This window comes from Strigops habroptila, chromosome 9 (genome assembly GCF_004027225.2).
Source record: "Strigops habroptila isolate Jane chromosome 9, bStrHab1.2.pri, whole genome shotgun sequence".
Taxonomy (NCBI): Eukaryota; Metazoa; Chordata; class Aves; order Psittaciformes; family Psittacidae; genus Strigops; species Strigops habroptila.
In genome coordinates, this window is record NC_044285.2 from 40,755,492 (window position 1) to 40,776,317 (window position 20,826).

General features: G+C 50.6%; 1 protein-coding gene across 2 annotated transcripts in view; it reads right to left on the minus strand.

The window, feature by feature from the left end:
* Window positions 1-7,450: 7,450 nt before the first annotated feature.
* PCDH19 (protocadherin 19) overlaps window positions 7,451-20,826 on the minus strand; it is a 59,628-nt gene continuing 46,252 nt past the window's right edge. For both annotated transcript variants that reach the window (XM_030498208.1, XM_030498207.1), the window contains exon 5: window positions 7,451-12,232. In XM_030498208.1, the coding sequence (XP_030354068.1) occupies window positions 11,643-12,232 (590 nt within the window). In that variant the 3' untranslated portion in view covers window positions 7,451-11,642. The remainder of the gene's footprint in view (window positions 12,233-20,826) is intronic.

Consider the following 20,826-nt stretch of genomic DNA (forward strand, 5'->3'; position numbering starts at 1 on the left):
CAGCGAGTGAGGTTCACCACCTTGCCAGCTTGCCTGCTGGGTGATCCCACCATCCCAACCTGCATCCCTATGCTTGCTTCTCTTCTCGATCCAAAGCAGGCAGGGAGCTGAGAGAAAAAGTGCTTTAATTGTTCAGTGCAACAGGAGCAAACCTGATTTAGATGTGATGCCAGAAGCCACGCTGCTCAAGGTGATGCAGTTCTCCACCTCTCGCATGTGGAGTCACGGTTGGCCTGGAGAGGAGAGGTCTGCATGGCTGCACGACCAGCATCAGGGAAGATGAGACCTGCCTGCGCATCAGGAGGAGAGGTTGAACCAGGCAAGGGGAAGCTGAGAGGAATGAGAAGCTACATAAAGATTAAGGTGGAAAAGTGAGAAGAACTTAATGCTAAGATCTGTTAAACCTCCCTCTTGCAAAGCCTTATGCAGGTGCTTAACTTTGCAGGCTGCGAGTAATCCAATCAAAGTTGTTAAATCCCACCGAGACTTACATTCAGGGGAATTAATGATGGCGCAAAGTTAAGCGCCCGCTTACCGGGTAAAAGAGTGTGAAAACGACCCCTGAGAAGAGAAAGCTTCATGACTTGGGGCTTTTAGAAGTGGAAAAAACCACCATCAAATAGATCAGGAAACAATCTTGCGCTGGGTTGGAGGAAGCATTTGATGTGACCTGAAAGTCTCTTCCATCTCCGACTTCTATTAGTCTGTGACAAGACTTAAAAGGTCACCTAGTCCACCCCTTTGCTAATGCAGGATTATTCCCCACTGCACACTGCCTGTTACTTTGTCCACTCCAGTTTCAAATGAAAAGCCTTGCAAAACTTCCTCTTCCCAAGGACCATTATCCTCATCCTCCCTATTCTAATGTGTTTCTTTTTGTCAATACTTCTGTCAGTATAATGAAATCCTCACTGTGCTAAATTGCTAAAAAAGATCTAAAAGTCGAATCTTCTTCTAATATGACATGAAAGCGCTAGTATAAAAATAGGATTGTATTAGCGATTCTCCACTGTATTGTATTAACATCCTATTTCAGTGGAGGGGCAGGACTGAATTATCTGCGGATTCTTCCAGCCACTACTCTTACAAAGCTGTGTATTTGGGGTTCAGAGCTGCATGACTTCCCATTACAGCAATACAATAAAAGTCCTATGCGGCATGCAAAGTGCTGAGGCAGGAGTTTAGGGCATGTGCCAAGCACAGACCCTGATCCTGTTCTTCCTTGCACCCAAGCAAAGCCCACAGGCTCTGTGAAGATGTGAAGGATGTGGAAAGAGGTGTAGGAAGGCAGGAGGACAAGGCTTGAGGCCTCAGTGGTAGGAAAAAGGACAAACAAGAGTCTAAGGCAATGCAGGAGTTAAAACTCCATCCATCATGGAACTGCAGTGTGCAGGTGGGATGGGGATGGGAGATCTGTGTCTCCTGTTCACAGTCAGCACTCTGGTCCAGCTCAGGTAAGAAGAGGAAGGACCTGGTGGCAGAGACTCAATACAATCAAAATGGGCACTTGTAGCAGTTTTGAGGGCATGCCAAGAAATTCAGCTGCCAGGAGGAGGAGGACTGATTCTCACTTGAAGGAACGAAGCTCCTGGCATCCTTCAGGAGGGATGAGGAGAAGCAGCGCAGGCGTTTGGGACCAGCATCCTTGGCTGGGAGTGGGGACAGGCATGGCACGGGCAGGCAGAAAGCAGAGGGGGTGCTCTGAGCTGTCTCCACCCCATCAGCACATCCCTGGCCCAACCTGTCCACACTTTGTGCAAGCCATTTGCCTGCTGCTCAGCAGCAGATACAGCGCTTTCCAACTGAACTTGCTTTTAAACTAGAAACTCTGCACATCTCATCCCTATACCAGGATTCAGCAGAGTTTAGTATATTGAACATATTATATTATATCCCCATTTTTTTCCTAAACCCCAAGTCTGGATGCTTTGGAGGCCCCTGAGCTTCAGCGATGCTTTTGGTAGCATCCTATTTACCAGAAATATAGGAAAAAGAGTTTCATCTTGGTTCAGCCCAGTTCTAGTTGCTATTCCTAGCAGTCATACCCTCCCCTGGGATTTACAGGGGCTTATTTTCCCAACACATACCCCCTTCCTTGCTATTCTTTTCCTTCCCTATTTTTCTCCCCCCTTTACTGCATAGCAGAAAGCTATTGAGTAGCAAGCCAGTGGGAAGCCACAGCTATTGTATATCTGGTTTAGTTCCTTATCTGCTGAGGGGTCCTTTTGTGCTTGTGTTGAGGAAGGACATGCAGACAGCGCCTTTTATCACCAGCACGGCATCACTGGAATGAAAGAGAGGCAGCGGGGATGCAGATGTGACGTTAAAGTCTAAAAACCCACCATATGGTAAAGATTGCTTCAGCTACAGGCTGGTCAAGATGTTGACACTTTGGTTATGAAAAGCAATATGTATCTCTCTCTTGGTGGTTTCTGTTCAAATTAAATGTTTTGTATCAGGCAGAGAACTAATAAAGAGCCAGGTTTTCCCTCGACAGAGGAGTAGTAACAAATACAGAGTAATGTGAAAGCTGACTTGAAAATTACTATTCCCAAAGATGCAATAAATGTAGAGATAAGATTTGCTTAGAGGACTCGAATGAGATAAATGCTAAAGGTGCTGCTGGTGGGTAGAGAATCCAAAGGGAACGGGCAAGAGTGAAAAAGTAGCATTTGAAAATCACAGTCTGACCTGTCAACATTTCTGTTAACACAAAATACCTCCCGGACACCAGGTACTGCAAACCCCCTCCTTCCTGCAGCGAGGCATAGGTACCGGGATAAAAAGGGGATCTGGGTGTGTTGAAGCCAAAACAATGAGGCACACCTTTGAGCTGCCCCAACACCTATGTGCAGGTATGTGTGGACACAGGGCGTGCTGCAGGCAGGGCCCCCACAGCCATGGATGTGCTGGGAACAACATGGAAATACAACTGAAGCAGCAGCACCAAGAGAAATGAGGGTGCAAACCCAACCCCAAACCAGCTGAGGTTGCTCCTCCTTTGGAAGTGCAGCAATTCCCGCCTGGCTCAGGCTAAAATAAACTCGGCACATCAAATATTTAACCCCCCGAAGCCTCTTTCCCGAGGCTGCTCCCTGTGGCTGCACATCCCGAGCTCAGGATCCCATCCTGTGTGCTGCGCACCCAAATCTTCCGCAGCTTAATGCGAGTTAACAGCAGCGGCAATAACTTATTTAAGAGCAGATCAAGAAATATCCCGGCTTTCTTTGGAGACTTCAAAAGCAGCTGAATGCTACCGGTATCTTCCGATAAAGACACAGCTTTGCTGTACCATCTGCCTCAGGGGATCCTCGTGGTGGTGGTGCCACCATAGGGATGTTTTCACACAGAGGGGACTGGCCACCCTCCAGCCCCAGCACGGTGGGTGCTGGACCTGCTGCAGGTAGTGGGGAGCCAGGTTAATGCTTGTCCTGTCAGGGGCTGCATCCTGCCCATGGTCCCGGTGGGTGCTCAGGCTGCCCAGGCAGTCCCCATCACCTGCAAGGAGGTGGGATGCAGTTGCTATGGCAACAGCAGCTGTGGGTGTCAGTGCTGGGCACCATCCCTGTGCCATGGGGATGCAGAGACACGGTGGGGTTTGAGGCTGGGATGAATGATGGAGGAGGAATGGAGCAGACAGCCAGAGCTCATTCCTGACTGAGCACATCTCCTGCCTCACCAGCCAGGCTGGCCATCACCATGGTACACCTTCACACCAGTGGGTGCCATCCCAAACAGGGGCAGGGAGTGAGGAAGAGGAAGGTTGAAGGATTCCCATTGACATTTAGAGCAGGAGACTTCAGCCCTTGTCTCGATCTGAAGCACAGGCAGGTGGGGCTGGAGCAGGAGGACATCAGAAGTGATGTGCTTTAACAGAGACCTTGGGAGCAGCTTGCTGGACAAGGACAAAACCATCCTCCATCAGCAAACGACATTTCCCCCCTGGGAACCAAAGCCCCATGGCCAAAAACTCCACCCCAGGCTGAGGCTGATAGGAGATTTGATATTGATTCACTGGGGCCAGGATTTCATCCTGTGATTTAAACCTAACTCCTCCAAAGAGAATAAGATCAATTTTACAGAGAATCAAATAAATAAAGAACAGCCTTTGAGCCGGTGTGCAGCAGAGGCAGGGAGGGGAGGGGAAAAAAGGCTCTTTCCTTATCAGGAAAGTTAAAAAAAGGAGAGAGAATAGAAAGGAACCTAGAGAATGCTGTTTGCTCATTTTTCCTTTCCCAGTCAAAACAACCCCGCCTCTGCCTGTTCTCTGCATGAGTACCAAGGGAGCAGCAGCAGGTTTCTCATAGCAGGGCTGGGCTGGAGCATCCCTATGGTTCCCAGCCCGGCCCTTCCCAGGCAGTCCCTGCACCATGAAGCTGCCTCAGCACTGCAGAACGGGTCCAAGGTGCTGGGGTCTCATGCCAGCACAGCCTGCCACAACTGATGGGAGATGCTTAAACACGCTGGTGATACAGCATCCGCCTGCACAGGCCCCCAAAAGGGGCTGGGGAATGAGGGTAAGATGGGGAAGCAGAGATTTGGGGCTGGAAAGGGGAAAGCAGCTCTGGCACAGCAGGGGAGCAGGGCCACAGTGCAGCGCCCCCAAGCAACCAGCACCCCTCTGGTCCAGGAAGCTGGAAAATGTTTCACTGAGCTTCTCTCTTAGAGGTTCTATTATCGTAATTCCTTTTTATTTCTGCCTTGGAACACCATCCATCACCCTCAGGCAGCACAGACTGGCCCTTGCCACGGCTGCTGCTCTCCTCTTGCACCCTCTTCCCCTAAAGCATGGGGACAATGTTGAGTTTCTTCCACCCTAAAGCTTTCTGAGGGATCAGGTTTGTCTTTGCCCCTCTGCTGCCATCCCAGCACCCACAGCAGAGGCTCCTGCAGGCAGCAATCCCCCTGCCCATTATTTAACTGCAATCCAGAGACAATTTTTCTTGGGAAAAGCTTTTAAGCTTGATCAGTGATGGGGTTAATATTGTTTGCCCTGTGTCTCAATTCTTTATCCATACTAATGGATAGTGCCACGGCAGGGTTTTCTACAGCAGGTTTTGCTTTGTCAGGGTTGCAATGACGGATCACGCCGCAGCCACCAACCACGTCCCCACAGAAGCTGCCCAGACACCCCCAACCACAGCATGATGCTGACCCTAAAGCTCAAGGTTTGTCCCCAAAGAGGCATCCATCCTGCCGCAGCCTGTTCTGTGCCCAAAGGAGCAGAGCACAGAGGCGGAGGTGAGCTCCATACACCTGCCTGTGTTTGTTCTCTGATGGCTCTTTGGGGACGCTCGGTTACATCACGCTCAGAAGAAAAGGACAACAACACAAAACAAAACCCAGATGCAAGTTAAACAAGTGGAAGCTCCGCTGGGGCTGCCGGTGCCATTGAGTTTCTGCCCAAGGCAGCAGAGTCACAGGCAGCCAGACCCACACCTTTCCCCATGGGAGCACAGCCTGGATCTGGGAGCAACAGAAAAGCAGGATGGGGACCTCCGCTCCCCCCTGCAATAATCTGTGTTTGCAGAGCCCTGCTTCAAACTGCAATACATATTTTTTTGCTTGGTGCTTTCAGGCCTTTGATCCTTCCAATTTATTTGTTCTTGTCTTTGTGGGCTTAACAGTCGAAGTGTATGATAATTCATTGCTGTTAATCCAATTTGGCTCCATTTCGATATCCCAGTTTAACATAAAATATAATATAAAGTAGTGTCCAGAAGAAACAGAAATGAGATGCATGTCTATGAACCAGCTGTGAACCTCTCTGACTCTATGAACCAGCGAGGGCTGGCTGCTTTCTTTGCTAATGTATTCTCTCTGGCTTCACTGATCTGCTGGTCTTGCCTGAGCCCCTCATCACAGCCATGGGCACAGCAGGGTGGTGGGGGTCTGCAATGGGGTGCAGCACAGCACCCTACAAGCTCTCTCTGCTATGGGTGAGCAGGGACAACAACCACCACCAGCACAGCGTCACCTGAGGATGCTTGGGGAGCTCAGGGGACCCCAGGCTGTAGTTGGGGAGCAGCAGCATCCAGCTCTCCTGTTTATCACCAAAGTGCCAGGGACCTCGCTGGGGTTTGCTGCTGTTCAGGAGCCCCGGGAGCAGGAGCCAGCAGCATTCCCAGACAGGCGCGCCGGGAAGCAGCATCCCTCTCCATCCGCAGCAGCCTCTCCATCACGCTCCTCCCGCCCCGGCCCTTCCTGGCGCTGTTATTGATGCAAACTTCAATGCTGCTGCTGCTGCCTCAGCAGAGGAGACGCTGCAGCTCTTTGGGGGGTGCCAGCGGGGACAGGGATGGCAGCGGTGGCACAGGAGCACAGCGGGGACATGTCACCAACCTGACATCGCTGAGCATCCAGTGGCTTTGGAGGGGGGTTATTAGAGCGAGAGCCAGCCCGGTGTCTGTGAGATGCCAGCAGGTTCTAGGGAGAGCTGCACTGGGATGCTCTGGGGCAAGTTTCAGCCCCATTCCAGGTCTCATGCTGCACCGTGCATCGCCCCAATGAGCCCCACTGCAGCCAGGCAGCCCCACAGCCACTGCCTACCATCCTTCACCTCCCACCTCACCAGGACCATTCCTCCCCAGACAGCATCAGTTCCTACCTGGGAGATGAGCTCACGGTGCTGGCACAGCTCTGGCCTTCGGTCCCCGGCTTGGGAATGCTGCAGCACAGCCCACCATCTCCTCAGGCATGGACATCCATCTGCAAACCAGCCCAGACAAGCAGCAGCCTCCCCGCACAGCCCGGCTTTATCTCCTCTGACCCACCTGCCAAATGATTCACTAACGAGGGTCAAACCGTTGCTGGGTGCTGTGCCAACACACACAGCTCCACCTGTGCTGCAGCTGAGCCAGGACACTGGCCAGACCCCCTTTACCATGGGGTTACAGTGGTGGGGGGCCCATCCAGGCGTGGTTAACCTGCTGCCCTCTGCTCCCCGTGTGCCCCAGCCATATGGGGTGATGCTCAGCATCAGCTCAAGCATCTTCCCACCGCAGGGAAGGGGCTTCCCATATCACTGCTCTTGTTCCAGTTCCACCTTGGTGCCACCCTGGCTGAGCCACTGAATGAGCAGAGGCCACTAGGGAGGACATTTATCCCTGATAGCTCGGGTGCTCCATGCATTAGAGTGGTCCATGGACAGACCATCAATCCAGAGGCAGTGGTTGCTCCATTTCCCCAAAGTGTCCTGAAACGCCAGGGAAGATAAGTCTTCTGTACCATGCTTCAAGTGTGTGTTGGAGATGGGGGGGACATGGTGATGGTGATGGCCCCTCCTTGGGGCCAGGAAAGCTCTGCCTGAGGTTTGCAGCCTCCTGGGTGCCAAACGGGAGAAGCGGATTGGGAAGAGGTTGGGGTGGCACCCAAGGGACCACGCAGGCATGAACCATATTCTGGCATCTGCAGGACCTGAAGCTCATCAAAGCAAACCCACTCAAGCGTGTTTAACCAAACACTTACTTTCCATTTTATTCAATAATTGCTTTAATACTAAAATGCATTAGATGCTCAAAGCAGAGAAAAGAAAATCACATTGAGGTGGAAAACAAACTTCTCAGATGGGAAAAAAAAAGACCAACCCAACCCAGTGTGGCAGGTACACCATTGAAACAGAATCGTAATAATTTAATAAAGCTGCTTTATCATCTTCATAAAACAGACAGAATGGTGATTCTTTTTTTTTTATCCTTTTTTCCATGTTGCTGTTTACAATGATTCAATCACTGTGAAAATGTACATAACATACAGATCAGCATATACAACAATTGATTCTTCATATACTCGGCAACGGAGACACCATGACGAGACGCGCCGCGCTCAGTCCCGCGGCAGCCCTGCCTGCTGGAATCCCGGCTCCCACCGGCCCTTCCCGGACCTGCTGCGGGAAACCAGTTTGCAATGGGTGTGTTTGAAGGTTCTACCCCAGCTTAGCTCAGCTGAACATCAGCTGATGCTCGTGAAGGATCCGTCTGGGCAGTGCTTGCAGCTGGGCTCACAGGTTGGGCCAGACATCACCCAGAGCTGGAGCAACCGGATCATCAGTTTTCCCCAACGACAGACAAATGTGTTTCCATTCATCATTAGGTATTATTTTCCCCCCCCGCCCCACCCCAAGAATAATTCCAACATATTCATCAGACAGTGTGTTCTTTACAAAAGCAACTTGTTCCCTATTTGAAAAAGGAGAAATAGAAATTAATAGAAAGGAATTCACTTCTGCACAACGTGTGATCATCCACAGGCCACCTCCAGCTTCACAACACACAGGCAACGGCAACAACCTCAGCAGGACAGCGCTCATCCTCCCCATCCCTCCATCATCCCACCCTTTAGGGAAAGGCTCCCCATGGAGCAGGGAAGTGTCCCTGAGCCTGCACAGGGAGGGGTTCACCCCCTGGTCCCCATCCCCAGGGATGCTCCAGATGGTCCTCGTCATGTTCGGGGGACAATCGTAGGTGGGTGCTGCTTTCCTGGGTAAAGGGGAGCACAGCGAGTTTGCCTGCAGGAAACCCAACAGATCCCAGCGATTCTTCCTAAACCAAATCTGAGGACAAGTTTAAGTTATTCAAAAGCACAGTAATTACACCTGGAAACCCCTTTCCCAAGCCCTCCCTGCCCACCCCACAGCTCGGAATGGTTTTGCATGGCCAGTTGCAATGCAACTAGGCAAATAACCCCAAGACAGATTTGCCCACGAGCCCTGAACTCATCTCCAGTGACGCAGAGGGACAGTGACAGGGGTAGCAAAAGAGCCAGGAGCGTCTCCCCTTGGCCCTGCACAGCGAGGATGTGCCAGGAAGGGCCTCTCGCTCAGCATCCCTGGCTGCAGCCTGGAAAACTGGTGTTTAAATGGTTTTCTTGGAGGCATAAGGGTTTAGTGACCTCTTTAATGCCCCCTTTTAGTGCAGAATTATTTCACATCCCTCCTCGGCTGCGCTTTTATTCAGAGTGGCAAGGAGCGTTTCCTCTGGGTAAATTAGAGACATGTTTCTGGTGGGTTTGTTCTTTCTTCCTTTTCAGTTAGCATCTATTTTTCATCCAAAGCATCAGGCTGGTGCTCCAGCAGGCAGAGGGCAACACGCAGCAGGAACCAACAGCCAGGGCTTCTGGGGCAGCTGGGGGTGATGATGGTGGTGATGGGGAACCAGGGATGGGGGGCAGCCGGGTCCCATCCTGCTGGAGGTGGGGATGGACAATGGGGTGATGTGGGGCTGTTGCCTTGCAAAGCCAAGAGCCCATCCCTGGCAGTGTTCAAGGCCGGGTTGGACACAGGGCCTTGGATCAACCTGCTCTAGTGGAAGGTGTCCCTGCCCGTGGCATCTGGATGAGCTTTAAGGTCCCTTCCAAACCAAACCAAACCAATCTGGGATTCTATGATCCGACATCACAGGCTCTGTTGCTCTGCAAACATACACAAGAAGCTTTCACCCCAATAAACTGCCCCCAGAGCTGACAAAACCAGGTAACATCAGCATAAACCCAGCCTCAGAGTTCCAGAGCAACCAGATACTCCAACAGCCCCGAGCCAGCCCCTTTCTTCTTTGCTTGTGTTAGAGTAATACAAACATTTGGGGAAAAAAACCACAGAACTAAATGACAGCAGTAACAGCACACAGGCAGGAACAGAAAGAACATATCCCTGAAAAATGGGCTCAAACTCCAGAAGAGAGGGGAAAATCCCCATTTCACTTTCCAGAGGGATGCAGGACAACACATTAGCGCATGGGATGGGAGCTGAATGAGGTAGTCATCAACACCAGCGAGGGAAGCATCACAAATCTCATCTTTTGTCGGTTCTTTCCCAATTCCTGGCCCTAGGAAGTGGCAAGGGGGACAGAGTGACTGCCTGGGACCAGCCATGCTTTCAGGCAGGATCCATTTGCCCTGAAGAACTAAAAGCTGGAGCTTAATTTTGTTTGGAGGATAGTAATGACTGGAGCTTGTTTTCTTGTTGATGTTTTTCGTTTAAAGAAATCAAAGTAACACGTTTCTTATCATGAGATGTAGACCTAGAAAGACTCTTCCTCTAGAAACCACTAATCTCAACTTGCTGGTACAGCAAACATTGGCAAGAGCTATGTATTTCCCCTTCCATAATCAATTTTCAATTCTAGGAAACATTATTTGGGGGAGGAAAATCTGTCCAGTGAAGGGTTAATCATAATAGTAATACACTAACTGAAATCCTCCTGCCTTACTCATACCTCACTGAGGAATCATCACTGCCAGAGAGCAGGGAGCTGTGAAGCCCCTTTCCCTCTCTCCCTTCTACAAAATGGCCATGAAAGTAGCTCAATTTTGGAATCATTTTTATATGAGTAAATTTGTACCCACACAAAAAAGAAAAAAGTCCTTAATTATGAGCAAAAATAATGAATTGCTTTAATTCTCTCTCCATTAAGAAGGCACATTAATTGAATTAGTAGTATTGTTACATATCACCTGTCTGCCCCTAAATTAACGCCGCTATTGCTCATTCCATACTTATTTATGATGCAGGGATGGAAAGAAATCAGAACAGCCTGAAATCCATGCCATGATGACACATACAGACACATACTTGGCATAATCACGCTTGGGAAATGCTGACTTGGAAGTGTGTGCCTAATTGAGAAGGTAATTGAGATCTCTTCAATAATTCCATCCCTTTGGCTTGGATACGATTGGAGACGGGGGATATCTAAACCTGGGAACTGGAAAAAAACCAAACCAACCAACTTCTGGGAAAAAAGCTTTCCATGCATTGCCTTGAAATGATGGAAAAGAAATGGGGAAGGGGGAAAAGTTCAGCACAGTGCATCCGACAATTGCGATCCAGGCAGAAATTCCCCCAAAACCTCTTCCCTTAATGCCCTGGCACTGCCCTGCAGGAGCTGGGGGAGGCTTCAGGTGATGGAGGGCTGGAAGAAGCGCTGGCTCCAGCGGGTCTGCAGGCTGCAAGGTCCCCAAAGTTTAGGTCAGATGATGGTGAATTATGATTTCTTCATTTTTTGTTAAGCTTGGAAGCCTTTTGCCATCACCAGACATACGGGAATTTGCAATATCAAATACAAGAATAGTACAGATAAGCATGTGACAGCAAAAGGATTCGTAAACGCAGGGGTGTCCATAGCAAAATAGCAACATCTTGAAATACAAACAGCCTCGTGTTGGGCGAATGAACACTCACCCAAGTGTCATATTGAGCAGTGGCACACAGGGAAGTGGCCGCTGCTTTGTCTGGACTACAAAACCACCAGGGTGATGACTAAAGAGGTCTGGATAAGGAATTTGCCATTCAATTCTTTCCAGGAATGGGAATTGATCTTCGTTTTGAGATACAAAAATATATAAACTCCGAGGAGGGGACACCGAGCGCTGCTGAGGACCAGGGAGGGGGATGTCTCACCTCTGCCCCCCACCACCCAAAAGCAAACCACCAGCTACTTTGCTCGGGCTGCACACCCCTGCTGCCTGTTGAGCCAAGTGGGATTGTCACATTAACGATAGCTTCATTTATAAACAATACATTTAGGGAAAGCTTTTAAATACAGCAATCTGTGAACCATTGGTAAGCGGTAAAAACAATCTGCGCTGGGAGTCGTGCGGTCCCTCCTCATCCTCCTCTTCCTCCTCCTCCTTTCACCGGGTGCTGCTCAGAGGACGATGTCTTTTAGTCTCCGGGCGCCGGGCGAGTCCTTATCCCGGCGTTCCTGCAGGAGCGGGTTGCCCTCCTGCCCACCGCTCTCGCTGTCCGCCCCGCGGGGCTCTGCCTCCGTCGGCCGGGAAGGACCACTGTTCCCAAAGGGCTCCCGTTCCCGGTTGCCGGCGCAGTGCCCGGCACCGTACGGAGCCGATGGCTTGCCGGCCAAAGGGCTCTTCAGGTGGAGGGGCGAGGTGACAGGGCTGACGGCCTCGCAGCCGTTGCCCGCCTCGCGGATGGCGCCGCTCACCTTGGGGCTGCAGGCGGCCGGGTCCACCGTTCTTTTGCCTTTGGGGTTGGCGAGGCGCTCCTCGGCGAGGGGCTCAGCGCCCTCCTTGCCGAAGGTGGCGAAGGTCCTTTTTGTGCTGCAGTCTGCGTAAGGCTCCGCGTCCACCGCCGTCGCCTCGATGGACAGGGCGATGACGTTCCTCCCGTGCTCGGGGGACTTGGCGCGGCTGGGGACGGCGCCGCGGGGCATCCAGCACCGGTCCGAGTGGCCCAGGATGCGGCACTCCTCCCTGCAATGGAATCCTTCGCTCTGCTCTGCGTGGAGAGAACACAAGGGGTGGTGAAGGGGGGAGCGCTGCTTGGACCCCAACCTGCCCCACCGAGCCAGGCGCTGCGCATCGCTCCCACCCAAGCAGCAGCTACCCTACCCCATGCAGTTCTTAAGGCAAGGCTTGGAAGAGGGATCTTTGCTGCTCTAAAGACCGGGGTTCCATTTCCAACAGGCTGAGTGTCATCCGCCACAGCCAGACCTGCAGCCTAGGGAATGGTGCTGGATGTGAATCCATCACCACGGGGCTGTCCTGCATGTTGAGCCGCTCTGAGTCAGCAGGTTCTGGGTTAGTAACCAGCACTAAAAGCAACCCTATTTTAAGCTTGGTTTGACGTGGCATTTAAGCTTGACTTTTTGCAGAGGGGAGAAGGAACAGAGGGAGGAGGGGGGGTTCTTTTCTTTCTGGTGTATATGTGTGTTTTAAGTTTTTGCTCAATCCCCGCTGACCTCCCACACAACAGAGGCTCCATAAATCTCCACGACTGCCCACTCCACTGAAGATTAAATGTGTCATTCCCAGCGCTTGGGTTTTATTCATACAAGAGCAATAAAGATCCAGTCCCTGGACTTGGGGCTGTCCCGACACCACTTCCCAGGGCTGAAATATGGAGCGGTGGTTTAACCCTTCCCAAGGACTTTCCATGCCCAGGTCTGAGGGTTCCCAACTGGGTGCAAATCCTCGTGCCTGGTGCTTATGTGCATCCCCATGCTGCCAGCTGATCCCAAGGGACTGCACGGCCTCACATCCCCATCATGGATGAACAAACTGGGACTCAGGGAAGCAGCCAGGCTCAGCCAAGTGCAAAGCTCTTGAGAGTTATAGAATCCCAGACTGATTTGGGTTGGAAAGGACCATCCAGTTCCAACCTCCTGCCACGGGCAGGGACACCTTCCACTAGAGCAGGTTGCTCCAAGCCCCTGTGTCCAACCTGGCCTTGAACACTGCCAGGGATGGGGCAGCCACAGCTTCTCTGGGAAAAGTCTGTGCCAGCGCCTCAGCACCCTCACAGGGAAGAGCTTCTGCCTTAGATCCAACCTGAACTTCCCCTGTTTCAGTTTGAACCCATCACCCCTTGTCCTATCGCTACAGTCCCTGCTGAAGAGTCCCTCTCCGGCATCCTTACAGGCCTCCTTCAGACACTGGAAGCTGCTCTTAGGTCTCCACGCAGCTTCTCTTCTCCAGGCTGAACAGCCCCAACTTTCTCACTGTCTTCATACAGGAGGTGCTGATCATCCCCTGATCATCCTCGTGGCCTCCTCTGGACTTGCTCCAACAGCTCCATGTCCTTATGCTGGGGACACCAGAACTGTACGCAATGGTCCAAGTGGGGTCTCGTGAGAGCAAACCCAGGAGGCTCAACATCCCCAGCCTTTGCTGAGCATCCGACCAGGCTCCCACCAAACACAACAGGCTGCATTTCAGTCTCAACTTACAACTTCTCCTTCATTTGATAAGAACTTGTAGTCCCAGCTCTCCCTCATAAAGCACAACCTTTCCCTTCACGAAGATGGAGCTGCTTCCCACCATAACCTATATATACGCAGAGCAGCATTAAGGTACTAATGCCATTACCCACACGAGACCGAGCTCGGCCAGTGCTGGTTTGATGGATGGAAGGCTGTGAAGGTGCAGACTCAGCCTGGGTTTCCTTCCTGTCTGCCTGCAAACGGCTCATTTTGATGCTTTGTACATCTGTGTGCATAACCTCCACTCCTCAGACACATTGGTATTTCCACCACATTCGAGCACTAGGGCGGCTGATAAAAATTCTCAGCACATAACACAATGCACCAAAATATGAGCAGCTTAACACTTCCCGAGAATAAACGAGTCAAAGGCAGACCTCAAAAAAACAGAAAGAAAGGAAGAAAAAGGATTTCTTTTTAAAGAAGCAGCCAATTAATTGAAAAATCTATGGGTAAAACATCAGCTTTTTCTCTGCATCAGAGCAGGCAGCCGGTGGTGCGGAGCGCCGCTGGGTTTTGGCAGCCACCTTTACAGCAGTTTGAGGGAAGGATGCTCTGAGCCTTCCATGCAGATCTGCACCGAGATCTGAAAGCCCACGCTCTCGTACTTTGATCCTCTTAATTTCAGGTGCTTGAGCAGAATGAAGAAGAAAAAACACCCAGGAAGTGTTGCTGTCTGCCTGTTTATCCACAGCGTAACTGCAAAAGGGGGCACAGGCACACAGAGGTGTGTAGTTCTGGCTGTGAGAGCACAGGACTTGGTGATGGCTGGAGGGGCGACAGAAACATCTTGGGTTCTCATCCCCGATGAGACACTGATTCACTGTGCTGTGTGACCTTGGGCATGTGGCTGGAGCACGCATCACTTCAGTCTCTCCACAAACAGGGAATGCTGGATCTGGGCACACACTGGGCTGGTTGGTCCAGTGTGCGAGGGCATGGGGGGACCTGCTGTTCCTCACCTTCCTCACCCAGCACCATGGCTCAGCCCCAAATCTATGGACTAATGCAGCTGAGGCAAACCCCACTCCAGACAAGGCACAGTTTTGACCCATTTATTCCAAGCTGGCTCATTTTGCAGTTAAAAACAATGATTACTGCACTGCAAGTAGATATCCCTCGAACCCTAGAAAGGGACCTGTGCTTTAAGAAAGGTTTTATTAAAGACCACTGGTGTGGTGCCTATCTGCTAAGGAGATGGTAAGCTTTGGACACCAAAATGCTTCTCTACAAGTCACTCCAGTGGCAGTTGGAATGCAGGCAGGAGAAGAGCTGAGAACCATCAAGTTATACTATTTCAATTGCTTATTTTACAAAGGGAATGTTACAAGCACAAAAGACACCGGGCTGACAGGCAGAGGGGCAGGAGTCATCATCCATCCACACTCCTGAAGACAACAGGTCGCTCCATGGCAAATTCTGCCTCCCTGCTCCTGTCCCCACCACACAGCTTTGGTCTGTAGGGACCACATCCCGCATCCTGCTGGACAACATGTGTCCAGGCTGCCCGGAGCAGCAGGGACCAGCAAAGAGCCCTGAGCAGCAGCTGTATCTCCATGTCAGAATGAGGATCTTCAGCTACCCACCTTAACCCTGTAGTTGACATCAAACACCATTTTTACACCACAAGCATGCCCCATTGATACGCAGGAACACCACAGCACTCCTCTGCTCTCCCAGGTCCAAAGAAGGGAAGCTCAGAGGGATTTGGGCTCCTCCAGCGGGCTGAACCCAGGGCTGTCACCTCGCGTCCTCCTCCTGTGCAAGAGGAGCTGCTGCCCCAAAGCATAGGCAGGCATGGAGCTGCTGCTGCCTTTGCAGTTAGGTCTGACTCACCCAGCCTCAATGGTACCCAGGACGGCCATTCACATTCACAGGCTCTTTATTGTACTGTTCTGCCTTGTTTTTTACCACTTTAACAATTGGAAATAGGACAACAGGAAATTCTTTTAGAGCCCTGGACCTGCCCTACTCAATACGACTGTTACTGTCGTACTGTCTGCACTAAAAAATGTTCTCAGTGAAAGGAGCAAAGCCCAGGTAATAACTACTGCAGGTTCCCACTGACAGCAGGGCTTGAGCGAGATGGAGTGAAACTACTGCCTGATGGGCCAGGCGAGAGGCAAAGGGAGGAGGAAACCACAGAGGGACAGCGCTGGGTGAGCATCACCGCAGCGTTGGTGCTGCTCTGCAGCCACCTTACCCTGGAAAGGGGTCCCCAAGGAGCCTGATGCACCAGGCTGGCAAGGACTCAAGGGGAATACCACGGCCCAGGGCTGTGCAAGCCACACTGAGCTGGGCTCAGCTTTCTAAGGAGCTGTGGTGAGAGTCCTATTGCAAACCTGGCTGTAGGGATACCCGTGTTGCACATAGGTGGTCCAGAGAGATGCCATACACAGGTGATGGCTGTGCCTGGGAGGTCGCGCAGCAGCAATGTCCATATTTCAGCCCGTCTGCCTTGTTTTAGAGCACCTTACGGCAGGGTCCTAAGGTACAAAGCATCCTGGCAGAAGCCTCACCATCGAGAAGTGAGCAGTTACCCTGGAGTCAGGCTTGGCAGACAAAAACATGTCATTGCTAAAGGTAAGCTCTCAGACAGCAAATGTGAAACGATCTAAACCCAACAGCCACCTCTGGAATAAATATGCTCCTCAGCAAGTACAGCAAAACCCATGCTGAGCTCCAGATCTCAAACCTGCTCTACTCGCACCTTAGGGGACCAGCACAAAGACAACTAATAACGAGCCCCAGCCAGCCCTTGCGCTGCCTGCAGGGTCTGAGTCAGGCTGAAGGCTGCCAAGAACTGCAGGAAGACCTGGTGGGAGATAAACCACCACGAGCAGACACACAGCCCATGTTACTGGTGGGGAATGGGAGCCGGGGACAACGGCACAGTGGCACAAGAGGCAGGGAGGTGACATGAAACACTGGGGCTGCCCCAATTCCTGGGGCTGAGCGCTCAGCCGAGACCCCCAGCACTTCCCAATCCCACCATGAAAGCTCTTGGGCAGAGGAGCAGGGAGATGGGATGGATGCTAAGACCTGGAAGGCTGCAGGAGGAGCATGGGGTGGGCACTGGAGCAGCAGAGCCTCCAGCACTCCCCTCGTTAAAAGGCAGGACTAATGAACATCCAGGGTGTACAAGTGCTTTCAGTCTCCTATTCAAAGCCTGAGTCCCTGCAGCACAGCAACACGAAGCCAGTGTGTAAGGCACCCATTCAGCTCTCAGAGCAATTGAATTATCTCCAGTGGAATCTCAGCGCTGGCCAAAGAGACAAAGTTAAATCGTAGCAAGGTGCAAGTGCCTGGGAATGTAATATTCCTGATAAATGGCCAGATGACATGTGCTGTTATACAATCTAAGGTGCAATTTGGGCGATGACAATAGTCCCTGGAGTTTCCATTTTCAAACAGCCGCTCGGTTCAATCCAATCCTTGTCAGAGCAGCTTTGCCGAGGTGAGTAAGTAGAACTCATTTGTGCTATTACATGGGAAGCAAGGAAAAGGAGCGGAGGAGTCACTTGGAAATGAAAAAGAAAGAAAAAAGAGAAATCACAGCCCTGCTGGGATGTGCTGGGGGTGCAATGGGTGAGCATCATACTGGAGCAGGGCATATCTGTCCATCCCTGGACCAGTACCACAGTAGCCACGTGCTGGAGCCTGGCTTTATCTCCACATTGAGGTGTTTCTTCAGCAACCCTGTGATTATCCTGTAATCAGGATGACACTGCTCCTGGGTACAGCAAACAGCACGATCATTAAAAAATTCATTTCAAAATCTCCCTGGAAGCTAATAAATTTTACAGCAGTTTCAATCCTTTCTCATTGCAACAAAGAAAAGCTTAGTTCCAGACAAATTAAAAGTAAATTGATTGCCTTAGGGGAATCTATTCAAATATCACTTTTCCATGTTTGAAATCTCTTCCTGAAACAAGAAGAGGAGAGCCAGGGAGAGCCAGCACGGGAACGGTGTGGAAAAGCACATCATTAAATCGCACTTCACGAAACTAAAGGGAGAGGGGGGGGAAATCAAACTTAAAATAAAATGCAAATGTCTCGCTGGGGTGTGGGACTAACGTTTGTGATGGAATTGATGAATAATAAATAGGAATAAATAGTAAACACGCAGGGATCAAACACCGCTGCTGATGTTTACTCATGGTTAGCCATCTTTCATGGACAATGCGCAACTGCATTATTTAACACGCCTCTTCCAGCTACTTTGGGAGTTCTTTTCAACTCCCAGCACCTTCGTTTGCTCAGGGATGGATGCCACAGAGCACAAGGCACGCCCCCATTGGAGCCCACCTCCCCTCCATCCCACCAGGAGCTCGGGAGCAGAGATCCACTGCATCACACTCCAGATAAAATAATCAGCTCGAGCAAAATACAGTCTCCAGCCATAGTTCATCATCTTGTAAATTAAGACTCTGCACCTCTCCCTTATCTCCTCTAATAGCATAACATCAGGAAACAAGAGGTGGGGAATAGTGTATTACATTTTTGACCTATGGGCTTTTACAGAGCCTTCTTTGCCTTTCCTAATAAGAAATCCCTAGTCAGTGTAGAAATGTAATCCTGGCGTGGCTTCCCTTGCACAATGCTCCAAGGATACTAATAACCAGGGACAGTGACAAATGCTCTTCACCGCAACGAGGAGCCTTTCTTTCCCTCTCTTTTGCTATTGTTTGGAATTTATGCAAGCTAAAAAATGCTGTCTTTTAAAGCCTGGATTGTCTGTCCCGACGCAGGGGGTCAGCAGTGCTTGGGCAAAGCAAATGCCTGCAAGGAATTCTTTTAACGGAACAAGGGATGCGAATTAGATTAGTTTATCAGGCAACTGCTGATAAGGACCCATGGCTGAATGCAGCTCATGGGCAGCCCTTCTGTAATGGTCAAGAGAGATGTGGCAGGGCTCGCTGTGAGCTGCTGCACCTCTTCCCCCTTCCCCTGCTCTACATGACCATTAATAACGCCCTTTCTTCTGCAGAACAGTCCCTGTATCACCAATGAAGACTGATACATCTGGGGTGCCTGATTACTGCACTTGAGAGGGCTAAGGATGGGTTTGATGCAGGTGGAAAACCGCCTTCCTGGGCACACCGAAGCCTCCGGGATGAGAAGGCAGCTCTGGGAAGGAGGGCAATCACCCAAGGCAAGAGGAGCTGGTGTCTGGGCACGCCGTGTGCTGCAGCAGAGTCAGACCCAGAGGGTGTTATGGGCTGAAATGCAATTTAATGCTGGCTGCCCCCCTTTATCCGGGACCATGGGCCAATCCCCACCTCATTCACAAGGCAAAATTAATTCCTTTTCAGAGGGCCAGTGGAACACACCATTTAAACTCCAATTAATCCTTCCCGTAAGTGGTCCATAGAGCTCGTGCTGGCCCCTGTGTGGTGGGGATTTCACCTCTGAAACTCCACTACTCCTGCCTCAGTACAGGGCTCATTAGCATCCTAACTGATAGGATGCAGGATCTGGTCCTCAGAGAGGAGAACACTCCCGGATCTGATAGACCTTTTCCATTTCAAACCATTACAGCTCCGTAATTCATCGGCACAGCTCCCATTAACGCTAATGGCAGTTACTGCACGAGTGCAGAATACAACCCTTTGACTTCATTACTGGAATTCAATTTCATTAACACTGGATACAGAGGGATTGTCCTAAATACACTCTTTCTTATATTTTTTTCATGTTAATGTAACCATTTGAGTATATTATACCCTGCAGAGATGGAAACATTTCTAGTCTGTTTAAACACATTTCCCACAATTGGGAGCAAAACTTTGTCTCCGTTTATGCCTTTGACACCAGCTGCCTTCCATTTAATGGGACTTTAGTCACTAAAGCAAATTAATCCAAAGGTTACTTTTCTCTGCTATTGTCAGGAAACAGACAAATGCACACATTCTGTCGGGGTAACGTGGGACCAGCCAGGCAGCCACGTTCCAACAGCAGCAATAAATTGAATTATTACCCTCTCCCATTCAAAATTAGGCATTGCTCAGAAAATAGCTACTTGATAAAAATCCAACAAACCAGGAATTACAGTCGGGGGAGATCAGCAATTCCCAACTGCTTGTACCAGGCCAGGTCCTGGCCCAGCGCCTGTCGGAGCAGCATCCCTGCCCTCGCTGCAGCCATCCCCATGTACACCATGGTGAATGCCTGACCGCAACCAGCACCTGAAGCACAACAACCAACCCATCCTCAATCTCTTCCCACAGGGATGCAGAGGATGCCAGCAGGAGCAAGGATGTTAATGAGACCCCTGCCTGCTCAGTGCCCAACACAGCTCTCCCTTCCCTGAGAGGTGGCTGGTGTTTCCACACAACAAGTAAGAAATAAAAGAGCTGAGGTTATAAAGGCTGATACATAATTTACTCCTATTATCAAGATTAAACACATCTTTGCATGCTTAGCATAAACCAGCTGCCTTTCGCCAGCTTTCTCAAGGACATGCATAAACTTCATTATTATCTAAATAATCAAAAGAGGATTTCAATAGAATATTTAACTGTCTGCCTACTGGAAACTCACAGCCTTAATCTAACACTGATCCTCTGTTGTCCTTCATGTAAATATTGTTGGGACGTCAGCCAAAGCCTAGGGAAGTGAGCTTCATCTCGGTGGATGGGAATCTCTCGTGTCAGATACAGTCAGCCTGAATAATGAGGCCTACAGCTTGCCAAAACCTACAGCCTCGCTGTCTGTTCCAGCCATTGAACACGCTCAGAAACCCAGTGGCACCAGCCCAGCAGTCTACAGATCCCAATCAACTATCAATAGCTTAAGTGTAAGTGATTGTGTATGAAGTACGAGCCAAATGTGTTTCCTTTTTCAGTTTCAGGACCTCCAGTATTGTTATTGCACCAGTGATGCTTGCACGGAATTAATCATAGACGCACCCACAAGGCAAAACATTCTGAGGAGCTCTTTGTACTTTGCAGAAGTGTGCAGCTCTGAAGAGCAGAGGGAGCTGGAAGGCTTCCCAGCGCGATGGGGCGTTCCCCACCGTTGGGAGATCACTGGGGAATTAGGGAATTTTCCCCTTTTTGTTTTTCTCTTAACCAAAAGCGTTGGTTGCTGGCCGCCTCCCATCATGACA